We start from the raw sequence: 21,438 nt of genomic DNA on the forward strand, positions 1-21,438 counted from the left end.
TTGATGAACCATCCCAAAGTAAGGTCTCTGACCTCTGCAGATGGGCATGGAGGTCTCCTCGGAACTTCAAGACCTCCCTTAGACCTGGGCTGGAGACTCTGAGTTAAGCACGGTCTTTCCTGTTGTCACCTTTAGGACAAAGGAGAGCAGCTTAGGGTGCCACACCGTTTCCCCTTTGCTGGTGACAGTGTCCAACTGCCTTTACATGCAGACAGTGTGTCTTCTAGGAACCAAGATTAGACACTTGTGTGAGGGCCTGAGACTTCTGCTTAGGGTTTGTTTCTAGGTTGGATAATTCGTTACAATGTAATTCAAAAGTGTAAATATGTAAGGGTGATTGTTTTTTGTTTTTCTTTTCTTTGTTTGTTTGTTTCTTTCTTTGCTGTTGCCTTGTAGACTGCACAGAGCACTAGATAAATAGGAACTCTAGAGCTGGAGAGGGCTTCTGGTGTGTGCCAGGATAGAATTGCCAGGTTAGAAAGTAAATGACGGCTCACCTCCTTGGATCCTGGTGTATAATTCTTAAACTATATTTTACTCTGTTAGGGCTGGACAGTTTATAAGGAATTAATTCCTCACAGTTTGAAGACTGAGAATGGGAACGTTTATGTGAGTGCATGCATTGTGTGTGAGTGTGCATGTGCGTGTATGTCAGTGAGGGAAGGCTTTTTTTGCTGGTGACAGAGGGACAGAGCACTCTGCACAGTCCTTAGGGAGTGCTGTGCATGTCAAATGGTAAGCGCCTTCTAAAAGGTGACTACCTTAGCATTTATTACAGTCCTGATCTACTTTCGTGATAACTAACTCACTCAGTGACCCAGTAATCCACTAATGGTTTAATCCATTTGAGAGGGCAAAGACCCCCTTGACTCAGTCACACCTCAAAAGTCTCATCCCAAAATACCATTATGCATGAATTTGGGAATTAAGTTTCTAATGTGTGAGTTCTGGGAGACAGAATTGAAACTGCAGTACTCACTTAGTCTATCATATTGTGTGTGTTTAGATGTACCAACTCTGCTTATGTGGTTCTTTTGTTAGGATCTAGAAAGTACCAAAGTCACCCAGCAGCATCTTCAGGAAACACTACTGTCAGTGGATTAAACCTCAAGTCATAAGTCCTTCCCCCCTTCCTATGACACAGGAAATCCAGGATCCGTTTATGCAGTGGCTTGGGAAGCGCATGGATCCTGAAGGAATCATAAAATCCAGCAAGCTCTCCCTTAAGTTTGTCTCCTCCTACACATCTGAAGCGGAGATCACCCCGTCTTCCATCCCTGTGGTCACCGACCCTGAAGCCTTCTCATCAGAGCACTTTAGCCTAGAGTCCTATCGACAGAATTTGCAGACCACGCGCCTTGGGAAAGTGATTCTGTTTGCAGAAGTGACCTCCACGACCATGAGTCTCCTCGACGGGTGAGTTCCAGCCAGGCCTGGCCAAGGTGTCCACTGATGTCTGTTCTCTACCCAGTGGGAGGGACAGATCTGCCCATCATGTGAGCGGAGGGGGGTGGTGTAGGAAGGAAGACCTGCCCTTCCTTGCCGCCCCTCCCGGCCCCGGCCCCCCACCCCTTCACCTGAGCCATAAAAAAGGAATTAAAAGAAGCACTTGGACTGGAGCTCGTGTTTTATACGCAGTTTTTGTGACTGGTATAATTCCTTTAGTCAGCCATTTCAAAACATCCTTGAATGAAATTATGAAAAATAGTGCAACAGGTGGCCATGACCAGGTGACCATTTTCTTTGTGTAGTAATCAGTGTGACACATTTAATCTAGGACATTCTGCAGGGCGCTAAGAGTCGGTCAGAGCGACACATAGCTGGGTTAAATGGAAATGTGCCGAGACATTGTGTTTTGCAAACGGTCCTGGTACATTCCTAGACAGCCAATTTTCAAGCTCTCTCTCATCCGACTTGGATGTTTGAAATTCATTCTTGCGCTAAGCTTTAATTTCTCTTTCTGTTCTGTGGCCTCTGCTTGAAGTTAAAACACCCAGCTTCTTCTTCTTCTTTTTTTTTTAAAGAATTTTTTTTTTTTAATTTCATGTATGTGAGTACACTTTCACTGTCTTCAGACACACCAGAAAAGAACATTGGATGCCCATTACAGATGGTTGTGAGCCACCATGTGGTTGCTGGGAATTGAACTCAGGACCTCTGGAAGAGCAGTCCAGAGCTCTCACCGCTGAGCCGACTCTCCAGCAGAACACCCAGCTTCTTTATGTTGCTGCTGTGGAGTCAAACTCAGGTACTTCTGTTTGTGTGGCAAAAGTGTCACCAACAGAGCCATCTCCCCATGAGGCGTCTGTGGATCCAGCTGAAGGTTGGCCATTTCTAAAGTGGCGAGCAGCTATGTGGTGACAAAAGTCTTCGTGGCGGTGTTTCAGTCTAAGAGAAGTATCTGGAGACCTGTGTTGTGAATATGTTGAAGCCCCAATGACTGTAAGATTCAGAGGCACTGGCGGAGTTACTTGTACTTGAATGCTCTCTTCTCATGCACACCAGAAGAGGGCGTCAGATCCTGTTGCAGATGGTTGTGAGCTGCTATGTGTTTGCTGGGAATTGAACTTGGGACCTCTGAAAGAACAGCCCAGTGCTCTTAACTACTGAGCCATCCCTCCAGTCTGAGACAGTGACTCTTTAGAAAACAGTAGCTTTTTTTGCTGCTTTCTTTTACTATCTTTAAAGTCACCCTTCTGTTACTGTATATCTAGGGAGATTTGGAGATTTCTCACCTGACAAATGTGTTTGCCCTCATTGTATTTTTGCTTTCTCTACAAAGCCCACATGACCACCACACTGCAGCAAGGCCTACAATAACTCCTGTGCTGCAGCAAACCCCATGTAACTTCCATGCTGCAGCAGGAGGTACTGGCAGCCACCATTTGGTCTCTGGGTGTGACATCGGGTTCATCTGGAAGTTATGACGACCCTTCACCTTCTGTCCCAACCCGTGACTCCAGGAGTTGGAGCAATAGGAAGTTAAGAATTGCTTACTGATTACTAGAGGCAGTCAAAGGGCATATGGCTCTCCCTTCCAAAAACAAGAAACACTCGATCGGTGGGCAATGTGTCCGCAGTCATTAGACTTGGCCGTGCCATCGATTTCTTGGGTTGGACAGGCAATCTCAGCCTTTATCCTGTGTCCAGTCATTTTCTCTGGCTTATCTTCCTGGCCATGAGTTTACCCTCCTCTGTTGTAAGGGGAGAGTCTGTGCTGCTGGCTCTGCAGGAGTCCAGAGGCCTTTATTTTCCTTTCTGTGCTATTTCCATGTTCAGTTAGCTCAGCTGTTGGGTAGAGTCCCAAGATACGGGATCCAGGCTGTGTCTGGCCCGGAGAACCTCTGAGGGTTCCACAGTCACGTCCTACATCTGGGCCAGGGAACTGTCTGCACATGTGGTGCAGACTAGGCGTGGATAGGCACAGGACCGTCACCGTCACTGGAGATGCACCTCCAGGCGCTTGCTTTGATGGGATATCTAGGGAGCCTGTGCATTCTGTTTACTGGTAAGATGAGGGGCCAGCCTGCTTGTGAGGACAGCCTGAGGCCACAGAGCCCTTGATCACGGGGCAACCGAATCGTGAATCATTGTTATTTTTGGAATTGTCTTTTCCATGAGTCATAGAATCTTTCTTGATTGACTTACGCCAAGTCTTTGTCAGATACTGGAATGACTTACTTGTGAAGCCGTCCTGGGCCGAGCCAACTGAACACAAACTCACTCTGTGAGTGAGTGTGGTGGACTTGTCAAGGGTCGGGTATTTTTTTATTTGTGTAAAGAATAATTTTGATTTTCCTATTTCATGTTTAACTACATGTTTAAACCCCTGGATTTTTCATGTTTGCCTACAGCACTATATGAAATAAGCCAGGCACTGTGTCCATGAGTTTACGCTTCTTTTGCCTCAGGACAGGTTCCCACAGGTGGACTCTGACAGTATAGTTCTTTTTTTTTTTTTTTTCTTTTTTCGAGACAGGGTTTCTCTGTATAGCCCTGGCTGTCCTGGAACTCACTATGTAGACCAGGCTGGCCTCGAACTCAGAAATCCTCCTGCCTCTGCCTCCCAGAGTGCTGGGATTACAGGCGTGCGCTACCACCGCCCGGCTGACAGTATAGTTCTTAAGATGGACTGCTACTCTTGGTCTGGGAAAGAGCACAATAGGGACAATGTAGAGGCTTCCGGGGTCACCGAGCGTCTTTTGTGCAGTTACTGCTTACTGAGTGGAAGGGGAGCATGTGGGGACATGACAGCATCTCCAGTGGCTCTGGGACCTTGGCGGCATCACCCTCCTGAGCTGTGAGGACAGGGACGTTGACCATCAGCAGCTGTCCTGGCGCCTTCTCCAGCTTCATCTGACCTGGAAGCATCCCATGTCAGCGCGGCCACCAGGCAGGCTTGGTTTCTAAGTAAGCGCCAGTGTGTTCAGAGGGCAGAGGTTTTGTGGATCGTGTTGAGGAGGAGGAACGTTTGAGAGACAGTTGACTCCTACAGAGGGAAAGGAAAGAAGCAATTTCATAAGAGCCTTGAAGATCTGCTTTTGGACGTCATGTCTGTAACCCCAGCACTGAGGAGGTTTGGGCAGGAGGATTGCCATGAATTCAAGGCTAGCCTAGGCTACATATGTTTCAGGTCAACCTGGGCTACTGAGTGAGACCCTGTTTCCAGAATTTTTATGATTTTTTTGGGGGAAGGGATCACATTAATGAGAATGGCCAGGGTCATTTTGGAAAGAGTATTTTGATCTTCAAAGTTGGGGGCCAGCCCAGCTCCTCAGCCTCCCACTCCCTCGCTGCTCTAGCCGGTCTTGACCCTCTCCTCCCTTTTCTCCCCTCCTGAAACTGCTCGGGCGGGGACTCACTCCACCCTGCACCCCCTCCCCTCCAGTCCAAGCCTGAGAGGACAAAAATTGGGCTGGAACTAATTTAATGGCTGAGTGACCTCACAGTGGAGAAACAGCCGGATCCTAATAGGGGGCTTTGTCTCCGTTCCCACCCTGGCTGGTAGCATGCCAGTCAAGAGTCAGGCGGGAGACACAGGTGGAAGCCATTAGAGCTGTCAGAGCGTTTGAAAAATTGATTCTGGAGGCCGAGCGAATAGATTGGACTTGACAGTGTTGTCCTAAAGATTCTAAGGGAAAATCCTGTCGTTTAATTCGAAATCCCTTGATTATTCATTAGCTTTCCAGATGGCTTTTGTTGGTGTTTTACATATTAGTGCCTGCGCTGTGTTGTCTGCATACTCTTAATGTGCACACAGGTAACAGGCAGAGAACAAACTTGTTGGTAAGTGTACCAAATTAATGGGATATTAGTGTAATTGTGAAATAAAAGGGCTTTAGGAAGTTGATTGCTTTGGAATAATTAGAGATTTTTAAAAAATGGACCAATTTAGTACTTAAGAAGTGAAAATGATTGCTGGGTTTGGCCTTATTTGAATGTTTACCTCTAAATTAAACTTTAGGATACAGTTCCAGCTTTGACTTCTGCAGTGGTCACGACTGAAGGGTTATTCTGGCAAGTTCTCCAGGAATTTTATTTGGCCGATCTAGTTTGACACCTGAGTAAGTTAACCCCTCACACACCAGGCTACTCAGGTTGAATTACTTCAGTAACCCACTTTTCTCTCAGAGATCTCTTCACGTCTGTTTTTACTGTCCTCAAAGGTCTGTTACTGTTGTATTTGTATGTTTGTGTTACGTATGTGCTTGCATTCCTGTGAGTGTATCCCTGTGCACACGTGGAGGCTGACACACTGCTTCCCTCAATTGTTCGTTACCATTTTTTCGAGACAGGGCCTCTCACTGAGCCCAGAGCTTGTGTGATCAGCTAGACTCGCTGACCCATGTGCTGCAGGGCCTGTTCTTCTCCACCTTTCCAGCGCTGCTTTTACGTGAGGTTGGGACCCAAATGTCTGAGTGGCAAGTGTGGAACCTGTAAGAATTCTAAAGGCAGGACTCATCTCTTACTGTGACGGTGACCATTTAGTGGTCACAGTGTGCACTATCTGGGTGACACCTCTCTGGGATGGACCTTCCAGGTTTCTCACAGCTTGGTAGTGTAGTCAGTTTGTAGGTGCAGCAGGCTGGTGAGGAAAGGCTGGAAGTGAGACCAGGATGCCCCCAGGTCAGGGCCTGGTGAGGACCCACCTTGCTACCTTGCACATAGCTGCCTTCAGATGAAGGAGGTGGGAGAGAACACTCTTCAGAGCCCCTTCTGTCAGGCCCTGACCCCATCCTAAAGCTCCACTGTGTAACCTCATCCTCTCACAGGCCCCGCATCCTTGAACCATCACTCCAGGGATGAGCTTGGGCCAGGGAAAGCAAAGATGCACCGAAACGTGCACCACGGGCAGACCCGGACCTTTATTGTACCACGTTGTGGATGGGCCTGGCCCTGTTCTTGTGAACCAATCCCGTAATGCCTATCAGTGGGGTGAGTAGGCGGGACTTCCAGGTTAGATGGAGGAAGAGAGGGAGCAGAAGAGTGTTTTAGGTCTTTTTGGACAGGGATAGCATGAGGACAAGATGTAATTACGAGTGTCTCCCATTTCAATGGTGGACCCATCAGGATTCACCACCAGAGGATTTAGATTTAATAAGGTTTACAGATTAGGATTTTAGTTGTTGTGCCCAGCGATTGAGTTACCATTGTTTCTGAACTAAGTTTGTGTTGCACTTTCCTTCACGCTGCACCTAGTCTGAGTTTAAGAGAGAAAGGTACTGCAGCAAAGCATGGTTTTGCCAGATGTGAGCACAGAGGCTGAGGGTGATTTGAAGCATGGTGCTGGCATGGTAGCCACCCGCCAGTGGGAACTCAATGAGCAGGGTGGAGAGATTTTGGAGCACTGAGGCCGAGGCTCCACGAGATAAAAACGGCCACTGCTGGCCAATGCATGGCCAGCCAGACCCAGTGGGCAGAGTTGCCAAAAGCTAGGGGGTAGGGTGTGGGGGAGGGGGAGCACCCTGGTTCCATTTTCAATATTTCCCGCAGTAGTACCAAAGAGTGCTATCAATGTAACCAGCAACCAGCGCAGCAGACGAGGACTCTTCAGGGAGGCAAGCTGCTCGGCCCACTGCAAGGTCAGGCAGGGCTGCTGAGACATTTCAGGTCACAGCAGGGTCTTCTGAATGCTCTCAGTGGTGAGGTCTGGACCTCTTGGGGGAGTCGGAGACCTTCGGGCAGTCACTGTGAAGTTCTCGCTGGAAGCTGTGTGGTTGGCACGGGTGCCTCGCTCCAGCACTGAGGCTCTCTCCATCTGTGCCCAGGGCGGATCTTGTGGTGGGTCGTTTTGTGGGACGATGGGCCCAGGACGCCCTAGAGCAGGTTGCTTCAACTCTTTCCACCAGGGAATTTTAATGCGTCTGCAGGTATTTAAGTATATAAAATAGGCATGCAAATTAAACACTTACTAAAAATAAACCATAGAGCAAGTTATCTAAAAACAATTCCCTAGTATGTACAAAATTTTACTGTTGATTTAATACAAAAGAAAATGTGCCCACTAACGAGAATCATGGACTTATTTGTTTTTACAAAAAGAGACAGATTTTGGCTGACTACCTGATACTGTAGGACATAGGGCCTCTTCCATATTTTTCACAGTTGATTGATACTTTGATTCCGCAGTCATCAGTGCTGAGAACACTGTTTTGCTTAAATACAAAAAGACAGAGTGTGCTCAGGGCCAGTTCAGAGATGGCTGGAAATTCTGTCCCGATTCCAGGTCAAAATTTACAGAACTGTTTTCAAATGCAGCTCGACTCAAATAGAAAGTTTAAAACCAGACATTCTAACACAATCAAAAGACAGACTAACCGAGGCCCGCCAAGGCTCAGTGCGTGGAAGCCGTTGCTTCCAAGCTTGGGACTGAATTGGATCCTAGCAACCCACATCCCGGGAGGAGACAACCAGCCTCTTCATGTTGACCTCTAACTTCCACGTGCCCAGACACCGCATACACATGCGTAAGAAATAGGGAAATGCAATATGTTAAATAAAATTCCAGTGTGATACTTGGTGAGATATCAGGATGGCAGGCAAATATAAAAAGTCTTGTTTTTCATAATTAATCTACTGTATTTCTGAACGAGTAGAAATGTCTGTACATACCACTGCCTTTCATAATGTTATGTCCAATACAGTATGTAGTATCAGAGCCAAGACATGGCGTCTCTCTCTGGCAGCAGCACTGGAGTTCTGTGCCGTGGTGCCATGGGTCCACATGGTGAAGAGGATCGTGTGTTCAGAACCGTGTCCACCACAGCCTGCAGGGCGAGCCAAGCCGAGTCCTGACAGAAATACCTTGGGCTTGTTGGGTGTTCGATTCTGAGTTAAACTTGGTTCATTGTGTGTTCAGAAACCTTTTACTGTTGCCAAATTTTGTGTGGCATCAGTGTCTCCAGACACAGCTGAAAAGTTGTGTGTTGGACCAGCAGCCCTAGAAAATGGGCAGCTTTACACTATTTCCTTCTGTGCACCATGCACTCGGTTCATGCATTTGCTTGGTTTTATTTAAAGCTCAGTCACTCAGCTGGTATCTCCAGAGCTCCAGCTGGACACAGGTGCGAGTCAGTGGGGTGAGGTGCTGGTACTCAGTTACCAGGCTGTTATCAACCTGCTGTGCTCTCACACACCTGTAACCGCAGTGCAGGTAGCTCAGGACTATGGTGGGTTTAAGGCTAGCTTAGGCTACGTTGATACCCCGTCTCTTATGAAGGAAAGAACTAAAAAGAAAGAAAAGATGAGAAACAGCCAATAAGGATAACCTGAAGGACGTGGTTAAAATCTCATCCTCGTAGCTCACGTTCATCTTGGAGAAAGAAGCTACGGAGATGCTTTACAAGTTTACAAGTGACCCGAATCCCTCTGCTGGCCAGAAATGTTTTCCCTGGAGTCTATAGGGTACAGACGAGAGTCTTAGTCAGGGTTTCTATTCCTGCACACACATTATGACCAAGAAGCAAGTTTGGGAGGAAAGGGTTTACTCAGCTTACATTTCCACATTGCTGTTCATCACCAAAGGAAGTCAGGACTGGAACTCAAGCAGGTCAGGAAGCAGGAGCTGATGCAGAGGCCATGGAGGGATGCTTCTTACTGGCTTGCTTCCCCTGGCTTGCTCAGCTTGCTTTCTTATAGAACCCAAGACTACCAGCCCAGGGATGGCACCACCCACAATGGGCCCTCCCCTCTTGATCACTAGTTGTGAAAATGCCCCACAGCTGGGTCTCATGGAGGCATTTCCTCACCTGAAGCTCCTTTCTCTGTGATAATTCCAGCCTGTGTCAAGTTGACACACAATAAGCCAGTACAGACGAGTTAGCCCATAGTAACAGGGCCATGACCTGACCTAGGCCAACTGGGATACACTCACTCGACATCTGGCTATGTCCCGGTAAATCAGCCGGGGATGTTTGGCTACCGGACCTGGACCAGATCTCAGGACTTTCCATTGTGACTATGTCAGGTTCATCAGTGCCGGTTCATGCCACTAGGAAGGGTAGCTGCATGCAAGGCCCTTTGCAGGGCGGCTGACGTGAAGGCGGAAGGTTGGTGAACGGTGGTTTAACCCATTTGTCTGTAACCAAGATGATGGCATGTGCTGCCCACGAGAGTACATGCACGTGGACACTGAGAGAAAGCAAGACTCGGAATACATGTACATTGGCTTCGAGTTTTTCTTTAATGCCTAACATGATTTCTGAGCAGAATGAGATCCGATTGTACTTCTGGTCCTAGGTGGAAACATCACTGTCTAGCGAGCCTAGGCTTACTGCCCTAGAAGGCTGTGAGTAGGTTACAAGTCTGGTGCAGTAAGACACGTGTGGTAAGAAAACCTTCTCCAAAGTTGGTTTAGGGGTTAACACGAGTCCTAACTGGAAACGTTTCAGATAGGTTTAGAACGGCATGTTCACGAGTGTGTTCACGGAAGCCTGACCACTCACTCACCTCTGTACATGTTGTGTGGAGACAGAGGTCGAGCGGTAGGCAGGCTTACAAATGCGTTGTATTAAAACCCTGTAAATGTGTAAAGAAAAAGTAACCGTAATATTGTGTTGGGTAACGAAGCAGCCATTTCCCTGTTTATTAGGCTGCCTCCCTTCCTCTTTCCTGAGTTTGCTTATTTAGAACCTTTGTTTTTCTTTCAAATAGAGCACCTGTTTTGGAGCAAGAGCTGCGTTGTTCTCACCTGTCCCTTCACAGGTTCTTCTCCACAGGCACACCTGGGGACAGGGAGGGCCGTTTCTCCATGGAGGGTTTTCCGTCACTTGGCCCAAAGCTGCATATTTTCCCGCATTGCACAAGAAGTCATTCATCATTCTCTGTATTTGTTTGGCTCTCCCCAAAGAGGATTCAAATTAGCAAGGAGAATGGTGAGGTCAGTGGCTAGCAGAGGGCTTTTCCTAGGAGTGGGGAGCAGGAAGAGAGGTCTGGAGCCCAGTGAGATCTAGTCCTGCCTGTGGGTTCCAGAGGTTACCTGGGTGGTGATGGAGTTCTTGGTTTGGAGCTGAAGAATGTGTGTGTGTGTGTGCAGTGTTTACCCAAAACTGAAAGTGCATGGTGGGGTGAGTGGCCGTGTTAACAGCCTGGGTACCTTGGGCTACTCCTACTCTCATGTTCCTTTGAGAGCCTGGGGTGCAAAGTTGTCTCCTCCCCCCCCCCACCCCGCAACTAAGCTGGAATCTGCCAGCCTCCCTGGGCCAGCTTCCTTGTTTGTAAGACGAGAGGTCTGCGTTGTATATGTGGCTTCAAAAAATAGCTAATATTGCAATTCTTTTTAGTATTCTCTCATATATTACAACCTGAGCTCAGTCTCCCCTCCCGCCACGCCTGCCCCCAGCCTCTTCCTCTCCACTTCTGCCTTCCCTCAGAAAAGATCAGGTCTCCCAGAGACATCAACCCAACACAATAATAAGCTACAATAAGACCCAGCACATCTAGGCTGGACAAGGCAGCTTCGTAGGAGGAAAAGAATCCCACAAGTATGCCAAGAGTCAGGGACAGCCTCACCCCCACGGTTAGGAACTCATTTTTTAAGCAATAAGTTCATTCGCAAAGGAAGATACAAGAATCTACAATAGCTACATGGGCTTTCTTGGCCCTTGCGTTTGAGTGGAGACTGGACCGGAAGTTATCTGAGGTCAGTCAAGCTGGGACACTCGATGGTTGATTTACTTTTATTTTGTGCCCTGCTAGGGAAAGAATTTAAGCCACAGGGCTTTCACAGTCTCTCCTTTTACGCCCTTTATGTCTCCTGGACCATCTGTTCAGTTCTAATGCCTCCTGGATGGTCTGTTCAGTCCTAACGTAACACACTGCCTTGTGGCTGTTCTACTCTACAGGAAGCCTTATTCACAACACACAGTGTCGTTAGAAGTTCTCGACTTCTCCAGGGATGGATGCCCTAGGGATGGATGGCTAGAGCCCCCTTCGGGCACCGAGGGAAATCTGTGTGGGCCCAGTGGTTCTTCCATACTAAGTAGCCACTGTCCTGGGTGGGAGTGGGGAGCAATTGTCTGGGTGAATGTTTAAATGCTTCCCCTTGGAGTTAAATGACATCCAAGAGGGGACTGTGTCCTGGGATCACTTCCAAGCCAACAGCCAGACCTGGGGGAGCTGGGACCGGGTGGGGGGTGGGGGTGGGGAGCTGGCATGGGAGTGCATGCCTGCCATCCCAGCATTTGGGAGGCAGAGGCTGGATGATTAGGAATCCAAGGTTGTCCTCAGCTGTGTAGTAGATTCCAAGACCAGTCTGGAATATGTAAAACACTGTCTGAATATTTGTTTCATAACTTGTTGGTTATTTAAACCAACAACTCCATGAACTGCAGAGGAGTTGGTGACACTGCAGTAAGAACTCAGCTGCCCTGAGAGACTCCCCTTGGCCCACAGAACCACCTGAAGGCTTGAGAGGACCAGGAGGGTAGGGGTAGTGGGGGAGGGAAAGTTCAGCAGAGGGGGAGGGTGCTGTCTCAAGTCAGGTCTTAGTAATTAACATTTTAGACCTCAGAGTCCCTTCCAATCCTGTTTGGCTGGTTGCTAGTCGCACCCAGGCTCTGCCTGGCCCCTGAGTGAGGCCTTAGGCCTGGACTGGGGTGCAGATTGGGAGGTGGAAACTTATGCAGGACCCGCCTCCTCCCATTTTATGGAGATTCTAACCCTCTCTCCTCGGTTTAGTGTCCTCTCTGCAGAAGGAACCAAACAAGATATAATTTGACTTTTAGCAGTCCGTGATGTCAGTAGAGGTGATCAAGATGCTTGGGTGTGGAGCCGTGGTTGTGAATCTGCGTCCTCCAGGAGGTCAGTACACTGCTTGCAAGGGCTTATCTCAGCCTCTTCCTCCCTCCTCCTCCTCTGCCTGCCAGCTGCTCAATATCTGGAGGGGCCTTTGTGGAACCAAGGCCTTCCGGAGACCACAGTGGCATCTACCTCGTATTGTCGGCACCCAGAACACAGATGTGAAACAGACGGCCCTCACCAGCACAGCCAGGGATTGCATGGTGGGCTCAGCATCTCCCGTGCCCCGCATCAGGGGACAGTGTTTACCAGACCCCATCTTCTCTTAGATCTGAAAGGCCAGCCACCACTGCAGTCGGCCTGAGCCCCAAAGTGTCTGAGCGGCCACAGCGGCCACAGCCTCCTGTCCCAGGCTCAGGTAACAGTCACTGAGCTCATGCCAGCTCCGTCTGTCTGAGTGGGTCTTTGTAGACTCATCTCATTCCACAGTGGAAATCTGACTGCGACTCTAAATAGAAAAAACACTTAGTCCTGTCCCAAGTGATTGCCATGTCTCTCTTGGTTTCAGACTAATGTTGATTATTGTACAGATTTTCTCATTCCGTACAGTCTGTTTTCTGCGTCTCTCCATCTTACCAGTGGGAAAGGCTGCTTGTTCCTCTGTGCCGTTGTCTGTGGATATAGATACCAACACTGATCAGCCGTTTCTGAGACCTACATTAGGTGACTGTGGCCACACCAAGGGCCTTGTCTTAGGTGGCAGCTGGTATAGGACGTTTCTAGTTAATACAACTTCCTGTGAGAGTTGAGACTGCCTTTCCTTCTGCCTTCTGTCTTGTTCATGGTAACCTTCCAAAGGTCAGCCTTAGTGAATGCAATTATGTAGGTCTTGAGGTCTAATGCTTTGTGAACTTGAAAACAAAACTGTAATAATGATTAGATTTTAAAACATAAACAGTACCACAGACCTATGGGGCAGTATGAAAATGTCTAATACATATATAATCAGAGGTCCAGGAGGACAAGAGAGAAAGAGAGAAAATATTTGAAGAAATAACAGCCAGATGTTCCCCCAGTTTGACAAAAGACATAAATTTACAAGTCTAAGACATTTGCAAACCAAAGCAAAATAAACACAACGAAATGCACCTAGGCACTCCATACTCAGTGCCAAAGCCCCAAATCACAAAGACTTATCAGTCAGTGCGAGGAACCGGCACTTTATGTTCACAAGAACGGAGTGGCCTTCTCAGAAGTCTCAGACTCCAGAAGACTGGATCTACAGAGGCAGAACTGTGTTTCTAAAGGACTCAAAGAAAATAAGCTGTCAATCCAGACTCGTTCACAGAGCAGCATGTACAGCAAAGGCCAATGTTCTCGGATGAGCAGCTGACCGTGGTGCAGGGAGCTCCAGATGGAGGGAGAGAGCTGGATCCTGAGAGCAGAGGGCAGGAAAGAGCTGGATCCCGAGAGCAGGGGATGCGTGCACGCACGCACGCACGCACGCACGCCTGAGAGATCCTGTCGGTGGGGCAGGGCAGCAGGTGGAAGAAGAGCCTCCTGTGTGACACTCGGGCCCAGGTGCTGGCGGACACTGTACTGGGTGTTGAGAACCCTCGGGGGCCTGGTTGAAAGGGTGGGTCGCTAGGGATGGTGTTGTGATCATAAAAGAGAAAGCAGTGTAAGAATATATTCTATGGGCATGTAGGGGAAGGGGGTGCCTCATCGGGCCCATGCTGAGGTATCCCTTCCCCCTGAGGGACCACACACACAATGGTGTCTAGCCTAGAATAGAGTTTATTCAGGGCATGGGGAGGGGAGTTAAGAGTGTAGTAGAGGCAGAGAAATAGGGAGAGGGTAGAGAAGTAGAGGCTGGCCATGACCATGTGGAGAGAGGGGGAAGGGAATGGAGAGGGGAAGCAAGGGTGAGAGAGAGAGGGGGGGAGGGGGGAGGGAGGGAGGAGGAAGGGAGGGAGGGAGGGAGGGCCGGCCAAGCATCCCCTTTTATAGTGGGCCAGGCCTGTGGGGACGGGCATACCTGACTGTTGCCAGGTAACTGTGGGGGTGGAGTCCAGAGCACCAACAGATGGGCCTTGCGGTTTGATAACTTGGACCCACTTAATCCCACTCTGTGCTGCTGCCTCACACTTCTGCTGTCACGTCCCCCCACCTCCCCGTGATGAACCCCAAGCTATGGCCCAAGGCAACCTTTCTTCCTTTAACTGCTTTTGCAGCCTTTGCTCTGTCATAGCAGCGAAGAACGCGCCCAGTCCACAAGGCTACCTACCGGGAGAGTCTGAGTGAACTCAGAAAGCCCCTCTCCACCCAAATTATTAAACATGTTGTGGGCATCCGCCCGAAGCAGTTTCAGCTGCCATCTTGGGTGGTCCTCATGTAGATGGGTAGGGGGTGAGGGAGTGGGGGGTAAGGGGGTGGGGGTGGGGGCTTATGGCAGCTCCAGCCTCCTGGACAGCCAAGGGTGAAGTCAGCCATTGCTGCATAGACAGTGGTCTTGCTGAGAGAAGGTGCAAGCTTGGAATGGAGGCTGTGATCCCTAGGGCAGCCATGAGCGCTGAAGACAGAGATTCAGTTAAGAGCCGAGCTGCGGGTCTGGGGAGATAAATGCTCAGCAGTTAAGAGCTGGCTGCTCCTTCCGAGGACCCAGGTTCGGTTTCCCGTGTCCACGAGGTGACTCACAACCATCTGTAACTTCAGTTCCAGGGATCGAATGCCCTTTTCTGACTCCTGAGGGCACCAGGCACGTACATGGTTCAGTTCCTTTGGAAGCTCTTGTCAGTAGGTCAGTGACCTGACCTCAGTTATTTCCCTGCATAGAAGGGATATTATATAGTGGGTAAGATGTAGCAAATACTTACAATGGAGGAAAAACAAATAGGGCCACTGAGGCAGCTCAGTGGCTTAAAGTGCTTACCACCACCGTGGGTTCAATCCCAGGGACCCACGTGGCAGGAGAGAACAGACTCCCAAAAGTTGTTGTATATTGTCTACATACATGCCACAGTACCCACACGCCCACACATGTCACACACATGTACACACACAGATTAATACATGTGACAAAAAGAAGAAAATTACTCAGCAATTAAGGTTCAAACTGGTATATACATTGGTTGGTGTGAATCCACAAACTTGAGGCAGAGCAAGAGAAATCCTCCGCAAAGGGCACATAGTGTGGCTCCAGGGTATAAAGTCCTGGAACAGGCTGGAAGAACCCAGGGTGGTTGGCTGTGGAGCAGGGAGTGGCCGTCAGCAGAGGACACAAGCCACCTGATGAGGTTTGCAGTCCAGCAGACCCTGGAACACCGCAGCCAGCTAATTTCACCTAAGAACTAAAATGCTGTGCTCTGGTGGGTAAACTGAGGCATTTAACGACGGACACTGACCTGGCAGCCTGTCTGTGACTGCGTTGAAATGGGGGAGGCAGGAGGACGGATGACTGGATGGATTCATGGTTGGTGTGCACTGAAGTATTTATAGCCAGTGGAATGGCGGTGGCTGGTGCAGGGGCGTTCATGCCAAAATCTAACCTCCTTGCAATGCGTAAATATTTTTATAAATGAGCAAATCACCACGGAGCGTTTTTTTTTTTTTTAAGTAGCAGTGATAACTTTATTTAAAACAGATTAAAATTTAAAAAATGAATTTAAGTAAATTGTTTTAGTCACCCTTTTTGTGTTTGTAAAGGCCTTTTCCTGAAGATAGATGCTTGTTTACTTGTATATGTGTGGTATGCGCTCGCTCACGCTCTCTCATGTGTGTTCAACCTCCTGTCCTTCCTTGAAGAAAACTGTAAGTTCTGTGAGAAGCATAAAGTCAAGCTGAAGTGTTGCTTTTGGTGACTTCCTCAGGTCTTAGGTGCCCCAAGTCCTCAAATTTAAAACAAAAACCTCAGTCTGTATTCTCACCCTCTGAAAACCCAGGGGTCTAATTTCTCTTTATTTATGCCCCTAGTGAAAATATTTTAAAAATCTAAATTTGTATGCACATAAAGTTTTCATTTCTCACACCTCATATCATGCGGCCTCCTGCCATGGCCTTTACAAGTGTGTGCAGAATACGAGGCTCCCCGCCGGGCACCTGGCTGGTCTCAGGGTCGCCGTAAAATATTCTACCTCGTGTTAAAAAAAGAAAAGATACAATTAGCAGTGTTCTCATTATTGAAAATATTCTCATTAATGCATATTCTGATGTAATTTTATTCCATAATCCCTCACTAGAACCTCTGGAGGGAAGTGGGGTGTGGCCCCGAGCAGGGGTTGGTGCCAAGCTTCCCCCCCACCCCCACCCCCACCCCCATGCTTTTCCCAGGCCTTTTTGCCCTTGAGCTTCAAACTGCCACCCAGACCCCGGAGGCTAGGCTGTCTCACCTAGCCTTGGCTTCTCCCAGCAGTTGGGTTGAAGAACCAGGAGATGGCCCTTGAGGTAATTTCCCTCCCGTGCCGAGTCCCTCCTGTGTTAAAGCTAGTCGCTCTGCACCTCCAGACCCTTGTGAAGGGGATTCCTCAGCCCCCAGAAAGCCTTTTTGGCTCTGTCATGAGTGAAGTCAGTGTCTGAGGCCAGAGGGCAGACAGAGAAGCCAGCTCTTCTGTTCACCTTGCCTCTAGATTAATAGTGCACGGACGACGCATTTGGCTTGTGAGGGAGGAGACTGGAGAGATGGCCCAGGGCTGTGTGAGAGGCAAGCACCTGTGTGAAAACCAGGCCACCTGGGGAGGTGGAGACAGGAGGATGACTGGAGTTTGCTGATCCGCATGGCTAGCCCAATCCATGAGCCCCAGGTGAAAATCAAACCATAGCAGAATCAGTGCAGAGCTATTGAGGAAGACACTGAACATGAGCTTGTTCATGTTACACGTTCTCACACACGTGTGTACACACACACACACACACAGTGAGAATGTGCAGGAGTAAGTTAGTAACGGCAGCCAGAAGGTAACAGGACCCACCTGGCCTAAGTTCTTTCTGCGTCCAGATGTGCCCGACTGCCTCCCCACAACTTTCTGTGGCAGCAAGGAACCTAGGGTGGGTGAGAGAGGCGCTCCTTTGCAGGGAGCTCCCTACCAGGGCAGCAGGCCCTGCTCCTACCACAGTGCTGAGGCCAGAAGCCTAAGTAGCCGGGCCCCTGCTGACAGTCCTTCAGTATCAATTTCTGACGTCTCTTAAGTGAAAACACACATGTTCCGGTGTGGAGTTAATTTTAAAGTCGTGATAAAACAACTTCTCAGATTCTTTGCAGTCCGGGAGCACTGTAACTAGGGCCCCAGGGTGCCGTTCCAAATGCAGTTTTCTCTGGTTCCTTCGCCTGCTCTGCTCCCCAGAGAGTCTAAAGCAGCAGCAGCTCGGGCCCTTCTGTTAAAAGCCCCAAGGTCGAGGGGGCTTGCGTGGGACCCTCAGGTGGGTCTGAAAGTCTGAGGTCAGGGTTGAACCCACTTGGTATGCATCCACGATTAGAGATGCTCGTGTGTTTACCATGAAGGAGGGACTGCTGGTGCCCCAGTGTGGGGCTGAAAGGGGCTTCTTACACAGCAGAACTCCACAGACCAAGTCCTGAAGAGGAGAACCGTGAGAGGTAGTTATTGGAACAGTTCCTCTCCCGCGTGGTCTGCTTCACATCGGTGTCTCATGGGACTTCCCGAAATTCAAAGACATTTTGAAAATGCAAAATGTAGGATGTAGAGGTCATCTTAGGACTGAAGTTGGATCTGAAGGCGAAAATCTCTTTTTTAACGTTGTTGTTGTGTGGGTGGGGTGGGCGTTTGTGCCGTGCTCCGTGTGTGAAGGTGAGAGGACTTTATAAACTGGTTCTCTCCTGGCTTGACACTGACTCAAACCCAGGTGCCCACACTTTACCCACGGAGCTATCCCACTGGCCCAAAAATCTTTCTGCCATGGCACAGCTGAGAGAATATTCACCTAAAATAATGCATCTCTCTTTTAATGACCTTATTAAAATCCATTTAAAAAAGGAAGGAAGGAAGGAAGGAAGGAAGGAAGGAAGGAAGGGTGGAGAGATGGCTCAGCGGTTAAGAACACTGACTGCTCTTCTGAAGGTCCTGAGTTCAAATCCCAGCAACCACATGGTGCCTCACAACTATCTGTAATGGGATCCGATGCTCTCTTCTGGTGTGCCTAAAGAAAATGACAGTGTACTCATATACATATAATAAGCAAATCGTTTAAAAGAAAGAGAAAGAAAGAAAGCAGTTATAATTGTTCTCACTGAATCTCTTAGCCAAGACCTGATAGGCTGAGGTCAGATCCTGCCCACCCAGTGTCCTAACTTCATTGGAAGATGCTGCATTTAGGAGAGTTAGCTCATTTATCCCTCTTCTTGGGGTGAAGCCAGCATAGTTGTTCCCCCCCCCCCCCCCCCCCCCCCGTTCCAGCTCAGGGTCTTCCTAGACTGCCCTGGGTTTTGGTAACCACTAAGTGGAGGTGCACTGCCAGGCTCCTATGGTAGCCCGGCAGAGACAAAGTTCCTTGGCTGTTCCAGCCAACTCTTTTGGAAGTGTGAGTGACAAGCAGCAGCTTTTATCTGGGGCATTATTTTCTTTACACTTTAGGAATTACTTGGGATTATATAGTAGAGCCAAAATAGAAGCTTAACAAAACCCTTAGAGGAACTACGAAATTAGTCCTCGAAGCATTGAGATCTCTATGTTGTCAGGCAGTGGTGGCAGTCATTTCATCTCAGCAACTGGGAGGCAGAGGCAGGAGGATCTCTGTGAGTTCTAGGCCAACCTGGTCTACAGAGCTAGTTCTAGGAAAGCCAGGGCTACACAGTAAAATCCTGTCCAAAAAGCAAACAGACAGTCAGACAGACAGACACCTCTATGTTATCAGTTTGTTGTTTGCACAGGAATATATTTTCTTTTTGTAAAACTATAACGTTGACATACACTCCTATTTTTTCTTTTTCTTTATCTCTGCTCTTCCTGTTCATCATTCTTAACCTTCATTGTCACTCCTAGGAGAAGTGTGTCTTTCTCAGGACATTTCTGCTGCTTATAAACTGTTTGATCTTATATTAGGATAAAAGACCATATTTCCATGGCAATACACTCAACCACAGTTCATCCATTTGTTTAGTCATTTAGTTAGGTTTTGTCTTAGGGCTTGAACTGTGGCCTCGCATCCACCAGGAAAGTTCCCTACCTCTGAGCTCTCTACGCTTACTCCCTTCAGTGTCCCAGGCAGGGTCTTGCTGAGTTGCTCAGGCTGGCCACAATGCTTCCTAGTCCTTCGCCTTAGCTTGGGAAGTAGCCGGTGTTCCAGGTTAAACGTTCCTCTCTAAGGGGCTGGAGAGATGGCTTAGAGCACTGGCTGCCCTTCCAGAGGTCCTGAGTTCAATTCCCAGCAACCGTGTGGTGGCTCACAACCATTTTTACTGGGACCCGACGTCCTCTTCTGGTGCTTCTGATGTGTCTGAAGACAGCTACAGTGTACTCATATACATAAAATAAATATAAAAAATTATTTTAAAATATAGTTTGTCTTTAAAACCTTAGAGCTGGGAATACAGCTCAGACATAGCCCTCCCTTCAAACTGGTTTTAGAAGAAACTTAGTTTGTAGAAGGAAGTAGCCATGCTTGAAAGTGATGTCTAATTGAGTGGCAGACAAAGTGACGGATAGACTAGGATATGCCCAACTCGCAAGATAAGAGAGAGGAAAGAGAAGCTACTTAAGTCAGCAGTGCAGAGAGGAAGGAGAAGAAGGCCATTTAACTGGGAGAGTTTTACAGAGACAGGTTGAAGACAGAACAAGCAAGAGAATGAGGAGGAGTCAGAGGATTAGAACAGATTGCCAGAGTTTGAGCCCAAGCTAAGAGAACTTCAGGGGAATCCTGGAGAAACCGGTTTGAATCAGTCAGTGTGGAGAGGAATTTGAGCCAGAACATGAGTTGAACCAGCCAGCCGGAGTTCAGAAAGAACAAGAAAGGGTGAGCTTATTCAGCAGTAAGTCTCAGATGTTCAGCTAAAAACATTCTAGGCCATGATTAGAGACTAGAAGCTTCTAGGTCTATGCCTAGGTTAGCAGACTGATGCAGTAAGCCTCCCAGATGACAATTAGATCTGGGAATAAAAGATACATTTACAGCTGAGAGTGATTCTGCTGGTCATTACAGTTCTAGGTAACCTGTAGGCAAGAGTGGAAATAGCACCGAATGGTTTTTAGCCAATGGCACAATTCACCGGCTCTGTCTGGGCCCAGCCAGCCCGGTTCAAGAGGTCGAGGCACTGGCCCCATGGAATTCTGTAACCTGGGATGGTAATGGGGCGCAGGTTTGGGTGGGCTGCTGCCTCTGCTGTGTCTTCTGGAACCGCAGCCATGTTGTAGTGTTTCGATATAGCTTGTTCTTTTAACCATTGCAAACCAGACCACAAGCACAGTCTTCGACTTTGGCTTTGCCTTTCGTAAGAAGTTTCCAGCCTTTCTGTTAAAGTCAGTGCTACAATGCCTGCTGGCTTCATTCCTCAGGCACAGGTGTATTGATCCTCTCCTGTAGGGACCGGCCTGCTGGGGGTGTGCCTCTGTGCCTGGGAGCTGTTGTTGAACTGCCCCTAACCGGAGACCTGTGCCAGGATGTACGTTAGCCCTTATGATGGGGAGAACCCTTCACCCTGCCAAGGTCCAGGGCTGATTTTGTGTTTTAATGATGACGGCAGAGAGGTTAGCCATCCCTTTCCCCAACTCTCCAAAAATGAAAACATGAACCTGAGTATAGAGTCCTTGGGGAAACAGTTATTATGGAACAGATTCATTAGAGCAGAAACTTAAAGCACTTGTTTTATGGCCAACCTCGACTACTAATTTATTTCTACTTAGCCCTTATTTAGTATCAATTTCCAGTCTGTAGTGGAAGATGATAAAGATGAAACTGAATTATTTGAAGGAAATGAAAGTTACCTTTTGATTTAGAAGCAGCGAGTGGCCCTGGAGCCAGATTGCTCAGAGGAGTTTATGGTCCGACGAATGCGATCCGGTGGCTTTTACCGGATCTGCTCAGTCACGCAAGGCCATCTAAATTAGAGGGACCCACCTTTATCGGGCAGGCTTTTGGGAGAGAGCGGAGCAACCGACATCTGAACTTGTGTCTACACACAGTCATGAGTGTGGATTCTACAGACATCCTCACCGCTGTGCAGACACTCTTACTGTGTCATCCTGTGAAGTGTGA

The 21,438-nt window shown here is 48.4% G+C and overlaps 1 protein-coding gene across 5 annotated transcripts in view; it reads left to right on the plus strand.

The window, feature by feature from the left end:
* Hlcs (holocarboxylase synthetase) overlaps positions 1–21,438 on the plus strand; it is a 191,303-nt gene that overhangs the window by 81,129 nt on the left and 88,736 nt on the right. For all 5 annotated transcript variants that reach the window (XM_052158121.1, XM_052158119.1, XM_052158116.1 and 2 more), the window contains one exon: positions 1,145–1,416. In XM_052158121.1, the coding sequence (XP_052014081.1) occupies positions 1,145–1,416 (272 nt within the window). The remainder of the gene's footprint in view (positions 1–1,144; positions 1,417–21,438) is intronic.

This window comes from Apodemus sylvaticus, chromosome 15 (genome assembly GCF_947179515.1).
Source record: "Apodemus sylvaticus chromosome 15, mApoSyl1.1, whole genome shotgun sequence".
Classification (NCBI taxonomy): domain Eukaryota; kingdom Metazoa; phylum Chordata; class Mammalia; order Rodentia; family Muridae; genus Apodemus; species Apodemus sylvaticus.